Here is an 18558-nt window from a genome sequence, read left to right as displayed (position 1 = left end):
GTACTCGGTATATAATCTGATATAGGTATACACGGTTACTTTTACCTCGCATCGCGCCCGTTTGATTAAGTGGAAGGGAGGACAGATAAGAGGCAGCCATAACCTCTACGAGACAGATAACGGTCTGTTGAGCGAGACAAAAAATCCATACTTTCTCAAGAGTGCAGACGAATTATTTTATGAAAATTGACCCCCTTCTTCGGGGAGTCTCGTTTACCGTAGAAATATGCTAATTCAATTTCTGGCGAGTTTTACTTTAACGAACCAAACGAATGACAAAAGTGAGAGAAAAAACGCTAGGCACGCTATTTTTTATCCCGCTCTAATGCCGGTACAGTGTCTTCAAAGCTATACTGGAGAATCATTTAGTCCACGAACAAACAACTCGAAGAATAATAAAGTCGAGGAGGTCAACTGCCAAGCAGGAAAAGAAAAAACGACTCCTCTGTAACTGGAGGACTCAACATTTTACCGCTTTTATTTAGAAAGCCCGTGAAACACTTTCAGGATCTTGCGAGTCATAAATTTACAACAGCTTACAAAAGTCTGATTTACCTTATTCGCGGTAGGGAAACTGAGGGGAACAAATCAATTTGATAGATGATTTCGTATCAAACGTGTTCGACGCGTTATTCGCCTGTTGAAATAACGTTCACGCCGTTTTCTTGCATTTATATCTGGCGATTATTTCTGAACACTCTTAGTACCCATCGAAAGTCCAATTCCTCTGTGCGATCCGGTAAAACTAAAGCACGGCACGCGGGAACTTACATGCAGTTCCGATCAGCTTGCGGAAATTATGACGTAATTACCCGAGGGGGTGACAAAGTTGCCGAACCGATGTACGGAGCCGAAATTCCTTGAAAATTCGGGACGCGTTCCTGCGCTAAATAGTACCTGCAGCATGCGTGACTCTCGAATTAAACAAAACTTGACGAGCTCGTCCATCAGTGAGGCCACCTGAAACGTTGGTCTATCTCACTTAGCCCAGGACATATATACGTATAAGGTGAAAGGAGTTATCCGTTCGAGGGTCGGTGTCACTTTCAAGGAAGAATCCGGGCATTGACAGCACTCTTTACTTCTTGAAGCACATAAATGCGACTGTCATTCTACGTAGAAGCGACGAGTGATAGATTCAGATCTCCTTCATCCGACATCCCGGAGGCTTAACACTGTCACACGGATAAGGGATGACGATCTGCCCTGCGAACCACGCACTCCTCGGCTACGCTGTCCCGCGGAAGTTCCGATCCTCGTTTATCATTAATCACAATTACAAAGGACCCACGTTGAACCGCGGTTACGCTACACCTCGTCCTATTCCCTGTCGATTTTCCTGATACAATCTTAACCATTTGCGGCGCCGTGACACCTAATTTCAAGCTTATTCTCCTCACCTTACGAGGCGCGTAATCCTCCTCGGCAATGTCTAACGAACAACCGAGCTCACCTCGACAATTCCCAGCGACTCGCTGTTGATTAACTATTTACATTGACATGGGCACAGAAATACCGGCTCTGCCGAAACCTCTGACTCTAAATAATAGATCACCATCGATTCGCTGACGATAAATCGCACGGGCATTGCTTACACCGTAATTTGTAGCCAGGGCCTGTGATCGTTGAAAGGTCATTGTCGAATCCATCAGCCTTTGGTTTTCACGAAATCAATTCGACTGTGCGGCACAAAATTGATGCTGCCAAAAGTGGTTTTGTGCTGCCTGTCGAATAATTCATTGAGAAATTTTTTAAGCCCAATACAAGACTTTGCAATGGTTTATATTAGCCGTCACGGCGCTGGTGGTTTTAATTTGTGATTTCCGATTGTTTACAGGCAGAGTAATTGCAGCTTGAACCCGCCAGTTGTTATTTCATGTTCACAAAGTGGTGTGTAAACCCAACGATTCAATGACTCATCGCGTGTTGGAAACATTCGCGGCGTGCAGTGTGATTAAAGTAACTATAAAAAATACGAAAATACAAGGTAAAGGGAATTTGACAACGAAAACCGTTACAGACCCAGTGCTTTGAAAGTTTCTTTGAATAAAAAGTTTATAAAAAAAAAAATTAATACAAATGTGCTTTAGAACGGAGTAAATAGTTTTTCAAGAGTTTCTCAATAAGGACAGAATAATTGACAAACGGAAAGAAGTAAACGAATGTTTCATCGAATATGGAGATACTCAGTTCTGCTAACGAGGGCCTACAAAGTCGCCGCAACTGTACCGGCTGCGAGCGAAAAATCATCAATAATTTTCCGACTCTGAACTCGGCGAAACTATGGCTGTTGGGACCGAGAGAACGAATCTTACTATTTTAACGTTTCCTCGGACGTGATAACATCGACCGTCGATGACTGCGATGTCACATAACAACCTGAGTGAGGCGGCCAAATTTTAAAACAGTGTCACGAACCACGCAGTTTCAAATGGAGTCTGCAAAATTGAGTTCCGGACAGGCCCCAAGCAGCCCTCCTGGTGCTCATCCCCCGATGATGCCGAGTTACGGGATATCGGGAGACGGTAGCATCGATTACATAATCAGCGACTACATGGAGCGGCTAGGTACGCGATTGAATATCCTCGAGACGGAGCTGAAGTACGCTTGGAGAGCCCTGGACCTCCTCAGTCAAGAGTACATCAAGATGTGGGAAAGACTGGAAAAACTGGAAGGTCTGCTGTACGAGCAGCAGACGGTGATAAGCCAGCTGATAGAGTTCTACGCGACCGGAGGAACTCCGGACGGCGTTGCGGGAGTCGAGGATGCGCTCGTTGCGCAACACAGTTCCGTCGGCGAGCTTGACGCCATCGCGGAGAGCCTGGGGGCGGCCATCGGTATCGAGGAAACGAGCGTGTTGAGGGAAAAATTGGCGCAGCAGGAACTGGCGAGATTGCACGGCATAACTCAGGACAGCACAGGTGCCGTGGCAGCCGTCGCAGATATGCACAGGAACGTTCGTAATCTTGATCGCGAGGCCCTAGAGACGCTGGAAGAAGAAGCAAACACCCCCGATGAGGCGTTTTACCGGAGTCTGAATAACGCTTACCGGGAAGACTTGATTTGCGGCGAGACCTCGAGGCCGACTTCCCAGCTGGGCATGATATGGGAGGAGGCCGAAGAGGCGGAGGACGGGAACGGGAAGAAGGAGGCGGGTGACCACTTGGAGCGGATCTCTTTGAAGGAAAAATCCGAGGAGGGTGGAGCCACGTGCGTCGAGACCTTCGGGGACAAAGAGAGTCAGCAGGCGGGGTCCGCGATCGACGACGGGGATGACGAGGACGAGGGTGAAATCTTCAGCGCAGCCGACTACAAGAGCTACCGTGGAAATACACCGTGTGTCAGCGAGCAGGACCTCGCGCAACTTTCGAGACTTAGTTCCATCGACCAGGTCGCACTTGAGAAACTCCACGAACTCGATAGGCTCACTACGAAACTCCAAAAAGACTCGCAAAACCTGAAGGAATTGCAATCGAGACTCATGGAGTCACCGAAGCACCAGTACGCGACGGAGAACGAGGCTAAACTCGCCGAGGAATCGTGCAGCATCGACGAACAACTTCGGAAAATCTACGCCGAAACGGATGTCGACAACTGGACTTACTCCAGAAGTCCCGGTTCCACGGGCAGGTCTGCCTCGAGAGTGAGCACGGACAGTGGAATGGTCACTGACGCCGAATTCACCACCAGATCGATTTCTCCGAGGGCAAACACTCAGAGAAGTAACACGGACTCCGCGTCGTCGACGTACACACCCCCGAGATTGGGATACACTGCTGCGCTGTTGGAGAAAAGCCCCGAGCCGGTTATCCCGCTGCCCATAGACGTTGGAAATTTCGCTAAAGGGTATGCGGAAAACAAGGAGCTCACTGATCTTATGGCCGAGAGCTTTGCAACGGTGACCTGCGCCTCGCCGACGATATATAATACCCCGACCGACAAGGTGCCCTCCCCTACTTTGTCCGCCCACAGTGTTCACAGCGTCCATAGTGTACAGAGCCTCAGGACCCGCCAGGATGGCTACTTTGGTAGCGCGGCGAGGCTGAACCTCGAGTTTTCGGAGGGCAGAACGCCTCCGTCACCCTCGCCCAGTTCCCCACCACCTCCCGCCCCTCAGGACGCCGGTGACAGCTTTTTGATGCCCGGCTCGGATCCGAGAGCGTCGGATTCCACTGACGCTAAGAGAGCCCCGAGTCCGAGCTTCTCGAGGAGTGGGGATAAAATTACTGGCCTTGATCAAGGGCGGCTGAGCCCACGAACCCCGCACTCCCCCAAATCACCGAAGATCTCGCCTAAGCATGCGGTAAAATCGAACAATGTGAACATAGTTGCAGCCAAGTCAGATTCCGGCCTCTCGTCGATGAGCGGATGGAGCAGCCTCGACAAATCCCCAGGGTCGCCGAAGAGTTCGATAAATAAAATGCTGACGTCGTACTCGGTCGATCACAGCAGATCGAATTTAATTACAGCACAGACGCTTCGCACTAGTAGCCCGATACCTCCTCTGCCTGAAAAGACGCCAATCTTTACGCAGGAACCACTGTATGATACTCCTGAGGGTAGAGACGCTTTCGCCAACGCCGCCCTGGCAAAAGCTCACTCCACCACTGACGCACTGTCGACAACGATAAATCATTTGTCGGCATTTACAACCGTCAAGTCCCCTGCCTCCGCTCAAGATGACTACAACTTCGTGCCTCCGCCAGCTCCGAGCTCCGAAAACCCGTGTCCAAGTCCTAAAAGACGGGGACAAAGGCAGCAGAGCTTGCAGCATACTTACGACGCCGTTCCTACTGGCACCAGTGCGGACTTTGTTTATCGCTCGGAACAACCCGCCATATATTCCGTGGCTGGTAGCAATCGTCAGCAAGTTATAACCAGTGTCTACACGAGTGGCTCCGGGCCGTACATGTCAAGGACGATGGACGCTGACAGTTATCCGGAAATTTTAGAGCAGTACTCGAATTACCCCGAGGATTACAACCTCTATCCCTACCCAGCGTCGACTATAACCAGTAGTAGCTCTCACGGTAAAAAACCTACGAGAGCGATGTCCTACGGTGACGGTATGATAAATCACGAAGGTTACAAAACAGCGATGTACCGCACCATGTTCCCGACCGGCAACATTACAGACGCTTTATCCTACTACCCGACTAGCGAAAACCTACCGAGGACCGAGTCGAACGATAACTCGTGGCTCAGTTCAATGGAAGGACAAATACCCCACGACTCTACTTCGTCGAGCATTCGCTCTCTCACTTCGGACGGCAGTTACGCTCAAAGCCCCTACACTGACAGGAGGTATCCCAACCCTCCGGGCTATCAGTCGCAGCAGTATCACGCTTACGCTAACCAAATGTACCGGCAAAACTACATGCAGCAGCAACAGCAGCAGCATCAGCAACAGCAGCAGCAGTATCCAACCTACGGATTAAGACTGACCCATTCGGAAAGCGTTCAACTAGCGGACGGTTACCAGAGACAGTGGCAGAGGGAACAGCAGTACCTTCAGGACCTCGAAGCTCCCAGGTTATCCGGCCTGGAGCAGCAGCAGGCGCAACAAGGTGAATACTATGGCACCTCTGGGGTCATTGTGTCACAGTCGGGCTACATTAGCATATCTGCGGACATCAAGGAGCACGAAGAACCTAAGTCTTCGAAGAAAGTCAGAAGAGGAGCTTCGCTGAAGAGCGCGATGAGTTCGATGAGCAATTGGCTGCCTGACTTACACCTTACCAAACGATATCGGAGCCAGTCGTTACCCGGAGGCGTCAGGAGAGAAGACTTGGACATGCCGCCGGAGAGTGTTCCTCAACAACGACCCCCCGCGGATGTAACGGGGCGAGGCAGGGAACGTGGTGGCCAATCTACACGAAAGAAAAAAAAGCACACCTTAGTCTCTACCGTGTCAGGAATTTTACAAAAAGCAAAACGTAGGGGGCATCAGACGCAATCACTTTCTGATCCCGAACAATCAGAGACGGAATGGAGTAGCGGGCGTCAGAGTGGGATGTCAGAAGACGAGGACAGTGCTCTGTCGGACGCTCCTCAGGACACCGCATTTTTTGCTAAAGTCAAATCGAGCGGTAAGAGGAAACAGAACCAACAGCAAACGCAGCAGCAGCAACAGGCGCAGCAGCTTCATCATCAACAACAACAGACTTTGCTTCAACAAAAGGAACTCATACAGCAGCAACAGAACATCCAACAACAACAGCAGATTCTTCAGCAACAAATACAGCAGCATCAAGAACAGCTCCAGCAGCAAGTAGCTCAGGAAAATGTGGTCAAGGAGCGTAAACCGGACGGCAGTGAACACGAGTTTTCGGACAATGTAGGTGCGGAAGAAGAGGCTTCCGGTAAGAGCACTGGTTCCGGCTCAGGTGGTTCCTCGATATTCGCTACCGTCGGTGACATCAAGAGATCGGCGGGCAGTTCGGACGAGGCTCCGAACGAGAAGGCGCCGAAACTACCGCCGGTCGCGCTCATGGGCGGTGCGAGCATGGAATTCGCGGTGTCTAGGGCATTGGGCAAGTATCGCCAAAGACAGTCTTCAACCGTATCCGACGAACAGGCGAACAACGAGGACGTCGGAGTGGATAAGAAATCGGACGACGGTTTAATTCAACCGTTGGACACTACCTTCGAGTACACCGAGGAAACGGTTTCCGAGAGAGAGGAAAAGCCTTCGATCGCCAAGCCGCCGGAACTTGTGACGAGTATATCCGAGGAGGGTCCACCGTCCGAAGGCAGCCCTTCTGCATCGAGCTTGCGAGGACACGCAACGAGTGGGAGTCGCTTTCTGCCAAGGCATCAGCAGTCGCTCGAGATTCCTTGGGGAAGGAGCGGCGAAGCTGACGAAGACAACCGAAGCACGCACTCGTACCGAAGCACGTCACGCGTATCTTCCAGGAGGCAGAGCACAGAGGATTCCATAGATTCCGAGGACGAGTGGTACTGCTACGAGCTGAGAAAACTCGAGGAACTCGAGAGACAGACGCAAATGGAAATGGAGATGGGTGTGATACGGGAACCCGAGGAGACGGAGCCTTTCGAACCGGACGAGGACGTCAAGGAGCGGATGTCATTCGTCCTGCGGGAGCTGCGGCTGAAGGCTCAGCCCAAGGAGGAGGTGCTGAGCAAGGATGAATATGCGAGGAACGCGAGGATGAACGGCACTATGAGAGATCCGGAGAGAGAAAGAGAGCTGGAGAGATCGCGAGACCGGGACGAGCGGCCGATTCCCAAGCGAAAGACCGCGGAAAGCGTCGAGACAGTGTTCGCCAGAGTTACGGATTATCACACCTGGGCCCACGAAGAGGAAGTCAGAAGAGAGGAGAGGATGGAACCGGCCGAGGAAGGATCCTCGGGGGAAACATCTGGTCCCGATAGTCCTGGAAACTCGATGGACGAGGAGGAAGATGAAATGCCGAACGAAGAACAGTCCAGAAGGAGCTCCGGCGGGTCGACCCTGCGCCACGGTGAAAAGCATCTTCCGGGCTCAGATTCGCTGTCCAGAGAAGGTAGCGTAAGTGTACCACCTAGTGAGGTATCCGTCAGTATCCCAGGGGGCTGGGATTCAGAAAGCACTGTCTTAGAAGGTGACAGAGAGGACGCCGGGAGCGAAGAGACCGGGACTACGGCAACCCTCAGCCTCCCCAAAATCAAAATCGACTCTTCGTCGTGCGGAAGTTCCGACACGACCCTCAAGGAGGGCCAGGCAAGTCCCGGACCGCCGGCGTCCAAGTGGAAACTTCTGAAGGCGCTGAAGGAGCGAAAGGCCGAAGAGAAGCTGAAGGAAGTCGAAGACGCGAAAACCCAACAAGAAACCACGGTCACTCATCCTCCCACGGCAGTGAGTATAATGATCAAGTGAGGGCACGAAAACTTGTGTAAAGTATATTCGCGATTCAATTGGGCAAAGATTTAACGCGTTTTCATCGAACTTGCGGATCTCGAACTTTGCTCTTTGAGCTTTGCGTTCAAGGCTAGTTTTGAATGATCCCGTAGTCATTGCCCGGCGAATCGCGAATGTACCTTACAGCCGCTCGACCCTAGGTGCGGTAATCAAATGATAACAGAGGTGATAAGGAGCTATCCTGGATAGCGAGATGAACGAAAACAAGTCAATACCTTATTTATCAATTAATCGTGGATGTTACACGTGTGTGCGGATAATGTACGCCGAGTTTGTGTTCTTTATCTCTCCTCGTGCACGCTGAGTTTGTCATGTCGAGCGTAATTCAACACTGCGTACACCCATCCTCCCTATGAACTGATACATGATAAACAAATATTAACTAGTCAATTCAAAGAAGCACCATCAACGTTTTGCAAAGCAATATCTTTAAGAACCTGAACACGAACTATCAATCCACCCAGCCGATAACGAACACTGAGTGCACGTAGTAAAATAGGTTATTAATAACTGTAGTAAAAAATATATACATACATATATAATCGTAGGAACGATATCATGGCTGTAGTTTAATCGTAAGTGTAAGTAGACGGTGTCTGTACCGTGTCTGTAATGCTTTGAGACGGACATCTTCGAAAGCAGGTGCAAGAATTAGTTCCAAGGTTACACACCGCTGATTTTTGCACCTGCGATTGATGCATCATATACATTTTCACGCACATCGAATCATTCGTAACACCATTCAATCCTATTCACTGCACTCTTTACGCACAATTTCAAATGCGAAAGCTTGTTGAAAATAACCGTACGGCGTGTTTCTGTCCACCAGAAATGTATTCAGACACACGTGTGGGAATATTTATTGTCACGACATCCGTACCCCGGTGTCGGGTAAATTTTATCGAATCGATCTTATTGCTACGGGAAATACGTGAGGCTTGTCGATGAAACATGTTTGTACGCAATGCGGCTGCTCATCTAATTCCGATATAACGACTATTTTTACTCTAGTTTAATTTGACAGCCCACGGGGGGCTTCAAAATTTGACTATTCATTCTCGTATAAATGTAATCAGGCCAAATTGTATTTGCAATCGAATAGATTACAGTTATCGCGTATACGAGTGTGTAGCTCGATTGATTGGCCATTGTCAAAAGCGTACTCACAATCAGTCATCTTCTTGTCATTGCCACTTTCATAAAGGCCGAGTCCAGTATAAGGATACCTAAATATCCTTCGCACTTTCACCGATAACTTGCAGAATGTGATTATTCGAATTTCTTTGTAAAAAATGTCAGAAAATGAGGGTGAGTTTGCGTACGCGTGGCTTGAACCAGCCTCCGATCTAGCAAAAACTGCCGGACCCTATAACATTGTAACCGGAAATTTGAGCCGCACATTTGAAAAGACGACAACTACCGTGCCTTTGGGCGACCCTCGGCTTTCCTCGTCGTTCGCATCTGACGGAATTCGAAATCGTTTTTTGCCCGCTGTAAACGAGCTCCCGCCACGCGCAGGGACGAATAGCGTTTGACGTTAATCTTGACGGTTGAGTTTCCACGTTGAAACTGTCGGTTCGTACCGCATATATCGTACGGTTATTTCCTAGCAAGCGTCTTGATGCCGTGCGAGCACTTCCCGCCGCATTTCATATATCATTTGGTGTTTAAGAAGGTAAAGAAAATACATGCTTCCGTATCTAAAGACTTGCTCTAGACTGGCACAATATATAGGAATCGTGCATACTCTCTTGTATTTGGTGTTATAGGTTCACAGGAAAAACGAGTATGCAGGCATAAGTAGACGATAAGTATACGCGTAGGTAAATACATATACATACACATATATACGTATACATTATAGATGTGTATACAATGTATACATTCCGTATGTTTAATCAGCATTTCGCGTATAAGCTCCGTCACTCTCCGTACGCCATTTATACTACCAGTAACAACGTAAACTCGTCTTCAACGCAGCTTTGAATTCAGGACTTTAACGTCGCGCCCCCCTGAGTCACGTACGCAGACGTACCTCGATATATATCATTTTCATGTGCTCAAACACGCGAGTCATAGTCGGTACAACGCGGCTTCACATGCATCCCTGCACAAACAAGGAGATTATTCGCGATATTTGAAAATGGGTAAAGCTAACTAGCCGTTAATTAGGTAATTATCTTCGTTATATTGAATACTTCGAAATTAAACCCTTAGCAGTATTTCGTGGCTGTCGTAGATTTTTATGATTCGTTAGATGTTTATTCGTTTAACCTTTTTTATTTTTTAGGTTGTTTTTTTTTTCTACGTTACGCCAGAACCAAGTGATTATCTTACCAGTATTATTGTTATCGTTATTATTATTACCACGCATTGTCATTACACTATTATCACGACCAGTCGAGTAGCTATTGGAAAATCATCACTCTGATAATTTTCTATTTTGCAAAGTTTGTCAGGCGGGTGAAGGTGGTAGGGGCGATGGGGACGTTAATACTTAGTAATAATTACCGATAACAAGGTAATACACATCAATTGCGCTAACAATAGTCCTGCACGCGAAAAAGAAACGGGAAAAAAGGACGCGCAAAAATATTGCGAATATGAACTCATTGGCAAATCGTGGTGTTGAAATAATGCCGCGATAAAATTGAAAACATTTCAGTTAGGCGTTCTGATTTTGATATCTTCCACTTTACTGTCTTCAACGGTGCTGTAATAATCCGATATTCTGCCAAGTGACAAACGTACGTTTATCATCAGGAATTGCCCTGCATCTGAAGAAGCGTAACTAACGGGATTCGGTTGAATTTCAGTAGAAATGATTTTGACAAATATGATGGGTTGAAATCGCTCCACCACCGCCTAAAAGAAATTAAACAAATACAAAAAAAAATTTTCAATAAGCTTTGGTGAACTAGGAGACCAACAATTTCACACTTTTATACAAAAGATAACTAACACGCCTATAACGTAACAATGACTTCATGTGTTACAATTATATTGTTACGGCATATAGTTTTCGACTACAATATAGTACGCGGTATATAATATGCGTGCATAAGATTATAATGAATTTTTCGTTTTCCTTGAACATTTACAAATTCACCGTTCATTATATCATAATCGAGTTGTCACTCTTTCTTATCGAACAAAGTGTAAGTAGCAGCGTCTCTGTGTCAATTAATAACTTACTTAATTATATAGACGGTAGTCTCGCGTTTTGAATTTTACATGAATTTCTATAATCAATGAAACAATTACATGTGAGAATATTATTATATATAATATTATTATAGTATATTATAGGTACATATAGGAATACATTTCATCGTAATATATCATACATTATGCATATACACATAATATAAAATGTATTATACGTACAACGGTGTATTATCTTCTCGTACAAATGTATTGAGTAAAGATTCACCCGACTCTTGTTTCAAAATGCCGTGCCTATATGCATAAATAATCCACGCGAATGAAATCCACACGTCGCTCCAATCGTACTGCGTTGAAATAGCGAAACATCCTTCCAAATACCCTTACGGCCGTTAACCTGTCAAAATTCTCGATAAGTCCTCCTCTGATGGTAATTCTCCACACGGATTTACCGATAAAAAGTGACAGATCTGTCAGAGTTTGGGATTGCGGGCGGCTTCCTGATTTCTTCCGTTTTTTATTCCATTCTCAGATCCTTTCTCTCGATCCTCGCGAGCGTTGCGATTCAAAGAATGACCAGATAAGCCCGGTACTTGTACTATTTGAAAATTTGAGTAATGACCCGAAGAAATGAGATTCACAAATTAGTCAGGTAATTAAATTCGAAAATGATACGTCGAGTAAAATAATTGGTAATCTCATTGTAGCAGGAAAGTGCAGGTCAGGTTATACGCTCTAACGCTGCTCCAGCAGCTGAGACTCACGAAAATTTTGTGAAAATTTTTAAATTACTACAGCCAAGAAGGAAACCGCACTAATTATGCCATTTTTATGTAGCAATTAAAAAGTTCGTGCATCCTAAGACCCGCGACTCAATTCTTTGATACCCGCGTCTCTCGGGCCACCCGTCTGAGTGAAAAATACATAGGTACTCGGTGAATCGATATTCCGCCTCGCTACACATACACACCTAGTATATATACAAATATTGGTGACTAAAAATTCAGGAAGTACGTATACACGGTGTGAGAAGGAACCATGTAGCAACACATTGCGACGGTCTAGGTAAAGCTAGAAGGTAATACAGGGAGATAAAAATAAATAAATGGCAAGCGAAATAAAGTAATAATAAAAATAAAAGAGAAGGAAGAAAAAATCAGCCAAAGAACACCGGAGGCGGTGCGAACAGGAATGGAAATGGAAAGTGAAGCGTAGCGAAACTTGCAGGGAAAGGTCCTTCGGCCGGTTTCCATTTTAGCCTCCCTTCTTTCCCTCCATTTCTTTTCACCCTCCTCGTCACCTCTCTCGGGGTTGTTTGAGAGATCGTGCAAGGAAAGTTTGCCAGTCCCGAATCTGCCCCTCGCTGTTCCCGCTCCACTTGCAACTGGCCAAGTTCCGACGTTTCCTATCCCATGTTTCGCGTTTCAGAATTCGCTATACGCCGAGCACGTCGCTGTCGACCTATTAATTCGAAGTCGGGTTCCGGAGCGGAACTTGAAGCCCGAGCCTTGGACGTGCAGCCTCTGCAGCTTTGAACGCGACAGAGCTTTAATCGTGATACTTTTCCGAAAACTCCTTTGCCGCCGAAAGCCAGTATAAGAAGCTTAATTAATCTATCTTCTGAATAATCTGCTCCTCATTAAAATCCGACCGCGTATCCCGAGCCGGCATCTCGTTAATAAACAATTGCCGTGTTGAATTCAGACCTGAAACTGCGTGACTGCAAGGCTTGGCAGCCTTTCATGCGATTCCGCGTGTCGCAAGTTCCCCAAATAGATTCAAAGAATCATGCAGGCACTGAATGCAGGTACCCTATATGAGCGTCCCCTCCCTCCCCGGAACCAGTAAAATAAATTCCACGAAACTGTAAGAAAAAGCTTTTTGCGCACAATATATCTGCATCCACATAGGTATATAGGTATAACATATAAATGTTGGCGTGAGATTAATCACGACAACGGGATTTACAGCCGAGCTGGTGTAGAGCGTAATTATATCCAACATACACGACGCGCGTATGTGACACTGCACACACTCACAAACTAGGTTATCGTTACACACACACACACACACACACACACCCATATACGTACATGCGTACATGGGTCAGGCATTAACATATCATACAATGCACGCAGGCGGAAACGCACACGCGACCTCTGCAAAGGCAAAACTTCGTAGGCCGTTGTAATTCTTCTATCGTGTATATTTCTGTATACGGGTATATAATATATAAATATATCGTACGTATATATATATACATATATGCATATAAAAATAGGAGGAAAGAATAAAAAAGAAATTAAGAACATATTTTTATCTCTTTCTCCCGAGGCTCAAGGTCAGTGAATGGATGCGCAAGTAAATGAATACAAGCCGTTGAATCGAAGTGCCGATAAATCACCGAATTCCGCACATCGCCACTCGGAAGCGATTCCTGGCGATGTACGACTGTGGGGGCATTCAATGACATTCGTTTCCGTGCTAGTTTCGAATAAATCAATTAAACAGCTTGACTGCTCAGGGAGCGTTACTCCCGTTTGTTTGCTCACGTACGTTGGTCTACATGCTTATTCATGGTACCCGATATAAGGTGCGTGTACTCCCGCGTATGTAAACAGGGTTTACATCCACCCCTCTTATTGTTACGAAAAGACAGCGCCGTGAAGGTAGCAAAGATGTCAAGCGTAAGAAGCTGATGGGAAAACTTTCGTCATCAATTTGTAGCAACAAAGAGCTGCTAATTTCCCTTGGAAATATACACACGGGCGTACCAGCCATGCTCACCTACTACCTCTTTAGCTTTCCGTTTACCGAGTTTGAATTTCAAAGTTTGTCGTACAGAGCTTACGTTATGCATTACGCATGGATGGAAATCGCGGATATTGTACGAATTGAAATTAAATTGGAACGACGTAGAAATTGTTATCCAACGTCTGTTGAACTTTATGACAGTAAAATTTTCCCAACATATTTGACATGTCACGTTTTGATACGAAAAAAAAACTGCCGGCTGCAAAGTCAAGTAACACATCACGAAGTTCACGGCTTGTGGTAAACGCACGTGCCTATTACACGCAGCGTAAATGTAATCAAAGTAGCGGAGAAAAAGTTTTTCGCTCCTCTGAATCTGAATAAAATTTTTAAGCCAGTTAACGCAAAACTTGAGGATGTATTCGCAAGTTCGAAATCAAATTCTATCGTGAATATTTTTATACACCGCTGTGTGGTTCGCAGATTCGATGATTCTGAAATTTCACACTGCGGTCCAACGATATAAGCGTAAACGTGGCGATTCTTTTCTCGTAAATTATACGCTATGTCCTATACGTAGTTCTGTAATTTCACGGCGTAAAAGTTACAGTTGCACGTGACAGGATCCTTTCACTTGCTTTGGGTCTCGATAAGAATCAGCGGTATACCTATATCATCTCTCCATATCACTAACATTGTACCACACTAGATGTCATATCATTAAAATCATCGATCGAATAAGTTAATGGCTTGGTATAGAAGATAGAACATCATATGCATTAGAATGTTCAGGCTTGCAATATTAATACCGTGAATGTAGAATGTTAATAAGGCCTAACTGATAAATGAACCAATTTCGTTGTAAATGTTGCTTGTCAGACGTGTATTAATTGTAAAAGAAGCAAAGCTAAAAACGTTTATTTACTCTTCCTCAATTTCTAAATCGTCTCGATCCAAGAAGACTCGCAAAACGTTCAACGCATAACCGCCAAGTAGCCAGTTCATTTCGCAGGGATCAATCCCACAGAGCCTATAAATGTGTTGTAAAATTTCGTTTTTTTGTCAAGTTGCTCAATTGTCGCACAGATTTCTGACGAAAAAAAAGGAACCGTGTCACGGCGTGAATTTCTAACAAGAATAGAAATGCCTATCATCGCGTCGTTGCCAATACGCAGAAAAATGAACATAAAGGTATGGATGATTCCCGTGAACTTAACTGACTCGCGGATCTTCTTCGAGAAAGTCGTTTTTGGATCAGCCCACAAACTGGTATTACGAGTATAAAAATACATCGAAAGACGTTCTTCCAGCAAGAATATTGAAAATTTCGCAAGAATTTCGCCGAAAAATGTTATATTCTGCCACGAGACTGTTTTTCACTCACGAAAATACCCGTGCATGGGAACTAATTCTATAACACTTGTTACGCTGTCTATAAGTTTATCTATTATATATCAACGACAAAGATTCTACTATACGTATTAAGCATATATTTATATTGTACTGTTGAACTGTACCCTTTGCTTCGCCAGATAAGAGCGGCGAGATTCGGAGTTCCCGAAATTAGTTCTTCGCGGCTAATGATCCAATGTTCGAAGAAGAGTCGAGTCCCCCGTTCGATCTGGTCAACGATCATCCTCGAATCTCGCTCCTCGAGCCTCGCGAAAGCCAAACGAACGATTACATGCAGCTAGGTACTCGAGGCGAATTTCCAGCCTGCATAATTACTGGATAATAATTTCAAAAATTTTATCGCAACTCAGCAGGTCGCTGCCAGTGGAAATCGCCCGGTACCTATATATTTATATTAATTGCGTAAAACTGTATGTGGCAAAACATTGTGCTTATGCGGCCACAGAATTAACCAAACTATCATGTATTCCGCGCTATAATTATCTTCATGACATTACGTTACAGCTGCGTAAAGCAAAACGGCCAAATTTGCAGATTCGGGTTTTTGGCACGGTCCAACCGACTCGATACAATCGTCAACCCGATTTCCAAGTTATATCCGTCTATTGCAAAAAGTGAATTGGATACATCCTCTCACCGTTTACGGGCTAATATTAATAGTCCCGCGTAACGGCTCGCTCGTAGAGTACGAAGTTTTTACGTCACTTCTAGCGTGTAATATCAAGACCGCCCATTCGGCATCGATTTAATTGTCTATATTTCAAAATGTAACTTTTTGTTTGTCAAATGCGTTTCGGGTATACCTCTGTAGTTGATCGGTATTGGTTCAAGTTTTTACGATCACCACGGAGTATTACATTTTGATTTTAGCGTTGTCAACTCGGTTGTCATTCGACGTCAATTCGCCTTCCCTGTAACGTAATGGAGTATCTATCAACCCGCTCAATTGCCGACTACGTAGTATTTTTTAGCGTTTCGCTGACGGACTGGCACCCGTTTTGACTTGCATTCAGCGAAAAGGGAAGTCAGTTGCGTGATGATTTGGACCGCGAATTTTCCACTCGGCAATCTTTCGGGTGGCTTAAGATCGACAAACGCGGACTTACAATTGCTTACTCTTGCCGTTTTGCATACCTACGTAGATGAAAGTAAGGAAAGTAAGTAAAATTCGTGTTTAACACGCGTAGAAGAGAAAGCGCAGAGCTTTGTGAGAATTAACAAAGTTATCAAAGTTAGTCGGCAATTGTATTAGGTATATGCCCACGCTACTGTACCGCAGCTTTTCTGTGGCCGCATGTTTCTAATAAGACTGTGAATTATGATTACTATTATAATTATTATTGTCATTATCATTATTGTTATTCACACGACGAAGTTTCCCCTTCCCCTACCCTCATCATTATTATTTATTGTTGTTAGCCTGTTTTAATAAAATTGTTTTTTGTTTGTTAGAACGGCAGCGGACCCGGAGGTGACGCAAGCGGACGCAGCAATGGGTAAGTTACGTACACCGTAACGCTTTTTAGAACCGATTAGCAGTTTCGAATTCCACGTTTTTACATTTAGTGGTTACGAAGAGCGAACGGACAAAGAAAGGCGGAACATCGCTGGAGAAAATTAATTTCCAGCTCGTTTTAACTGACGTTTTAATCGGTAGAATCGCGAGGCACAAAAATCCCAGTCGTTTATTTGGCTCGCAGAAAATTGAACGTTAGCTTCGGGCCGGACTGAACGTTTTTGTTCAGTCAAACACAAATAAGCTCTCCACCCTCGGTTTTAAACACATTTCTGACTAAACTGGGATTAACCGTGGGCCTCAAGGCTTCGTACGGACTCTGAAATATAATCGAAGCCTGGGGATACCCGGCGTTGACACTTATCAGGCTTGGTCGGAGTTTCTTTTCGTTTTTTCATTGTTAATTCGTGTAATTGCACGGTTGCGATTCGAGAGACGGCAAGCGAATAAATCATGCGGAATATACCCAACGTGGTTCACGTGATATGAAAGTGGGACAACGCGAATGCAGATTATAGGTGGGCGTATCCGAGGCGCTAGGTGGTAACCCAGATTCCACAATACCGGCCATAACCCCGAGGAACCGAGCAATCGAAATTAACGATAAGACAAAGGTAAATTCGGTCCCTCGGTTGAGACATCAGCGAGTCTTGAGGGCCATTTCCAGGCGCCAACCGAGACCAGGCTATCTTCTAAGGATATCTGGAACGTCGCGAGTTACCAGTTAGCTTCTGTCCGAATGCTGGGTCGGGAATACAAAGCAAGTAATTCGCGTCTTCTCTGAATGCAGGCTTTTCTTGCTCGTACACACCCGCGACTATCTCGACGGGAATTCACGACGCGCCTACTTTGACTACCGCCGATATATACAAGTGTGCGTGTATACATGGGAAATAACGCAATTCGGTTGGTAACCGTCTTGGCGTAACCGGGCGAAATTTATTCCCGTTTCGCATGCCATCGGACCGTGCGTGCGTCGCCCGGTTCTGGCTCGTACTTTTTGAAAAAAGCTCACCGAATGATTAATCGCCGACTTCGTTTTCATATTAAAAACTTGGAAGAGTTTTCATGCCAGTCACCTCTTTACACCCTTACAATTAGGTTGAATTATTATTTGACCTAATTTTGATGGGTGCGCTTTTAATCCCGTGTACAAGATATGATTAACGGCTCATTTCTCAGTCTGACGCTATGTTGAAACCCTACGTCAAACCTTCCGTGAATTTTTTTTCCCCTTTACGAATCCACGATCAAAACACTTGATGACATTTTTGTAATAATTGTCCACAAATTTACACTCATATCATATTGAAATTTATACTCCCGGTGAGAGTAAAAAGTGATATTCAAATAGGTACACCGAGTTTGGAGTTTTTTAAATCGATCAAAAATTTGCTGATAAACAGACAAATCGTGAGATTCTTGTGACTTCGAAAGTCACTTCCGGTGACCCTTAACGAAAGAAAAAGATATCCACGATGGCTTCGAAATTAAGTAATACGTTAATCGAATCATTTCTTCTCTTCTCATACCTCCAAGTCAAAACGAACCCCAGCCTATACGCAGCTGAAAATAATTGCCCCTACGTGCCGTGATAAGTTTAACGCAGGGATGAAACGAATAGAGTACTGTAAGAGACTCGGGTAGCAGTGGGTGAGTGACGCGGCCGACTCGGAGTCGGTGGCAATTGATTGATTTTCGAGTTAGTCTACTACAAGGGTGTTTCAAAGGGGCGTGTTTGCGTCAGCACTACACGCGCGTATATATATGTATGTATGTACACACTACA

The 18558-nt window shown here is 45.5% G+C and overlaps 1 protein-coding gene across 6 annotated transcripts in view; it reads left to right on the top strand.

Annotated features, from left to right (window-relative positions):
* Positions 1-18558, top strand: part of LOC124307594 (uncharacterized) — a 99298-nt gene that overhangs the window by 37820 nt on the left and 42920 nt on the right. For all 6 annotated transcript variants that reach the window (XM_046769439.1, XM_046769438.1, XM_046769437.1 and 3 more), the window contains exons 2-3: positions 1838-7858; positions 16706-16749. In XM_046769439.1, the coding sequence (XP_046625395.1) occupies positions 2432-7858; positions 16706-16749 (5471 nt within the window). In that variant the 5' untranslated portion in view covers positions 1838-2431. The remainder of the gene's footprint in view (positions 1-1837; positions 7859-16705; positions 16750-18558) is intronic.

Source organism: Neodiprion virginianus, chromosome 6, assembly GCF_021901495.1.
Source record: "Neodiprion virginianus isolate iyNeoVirg1 chromosome 6, iyNeoVirg1.1, whole genome shotgun sequence".
In the NCBI taxonomy this organism is placed as follows: Eukaryota; Metazoa; Arthropoda; class Insecta; order Hymenoptera; family Diprionidae; genus Neodiprion; species Neodiprion virginianus.
The sequence above is the reverse complement of the archived record's forward strand: the minus strand, read 5'-3'. Positions and strand labels throughout refer to the sequence as shown.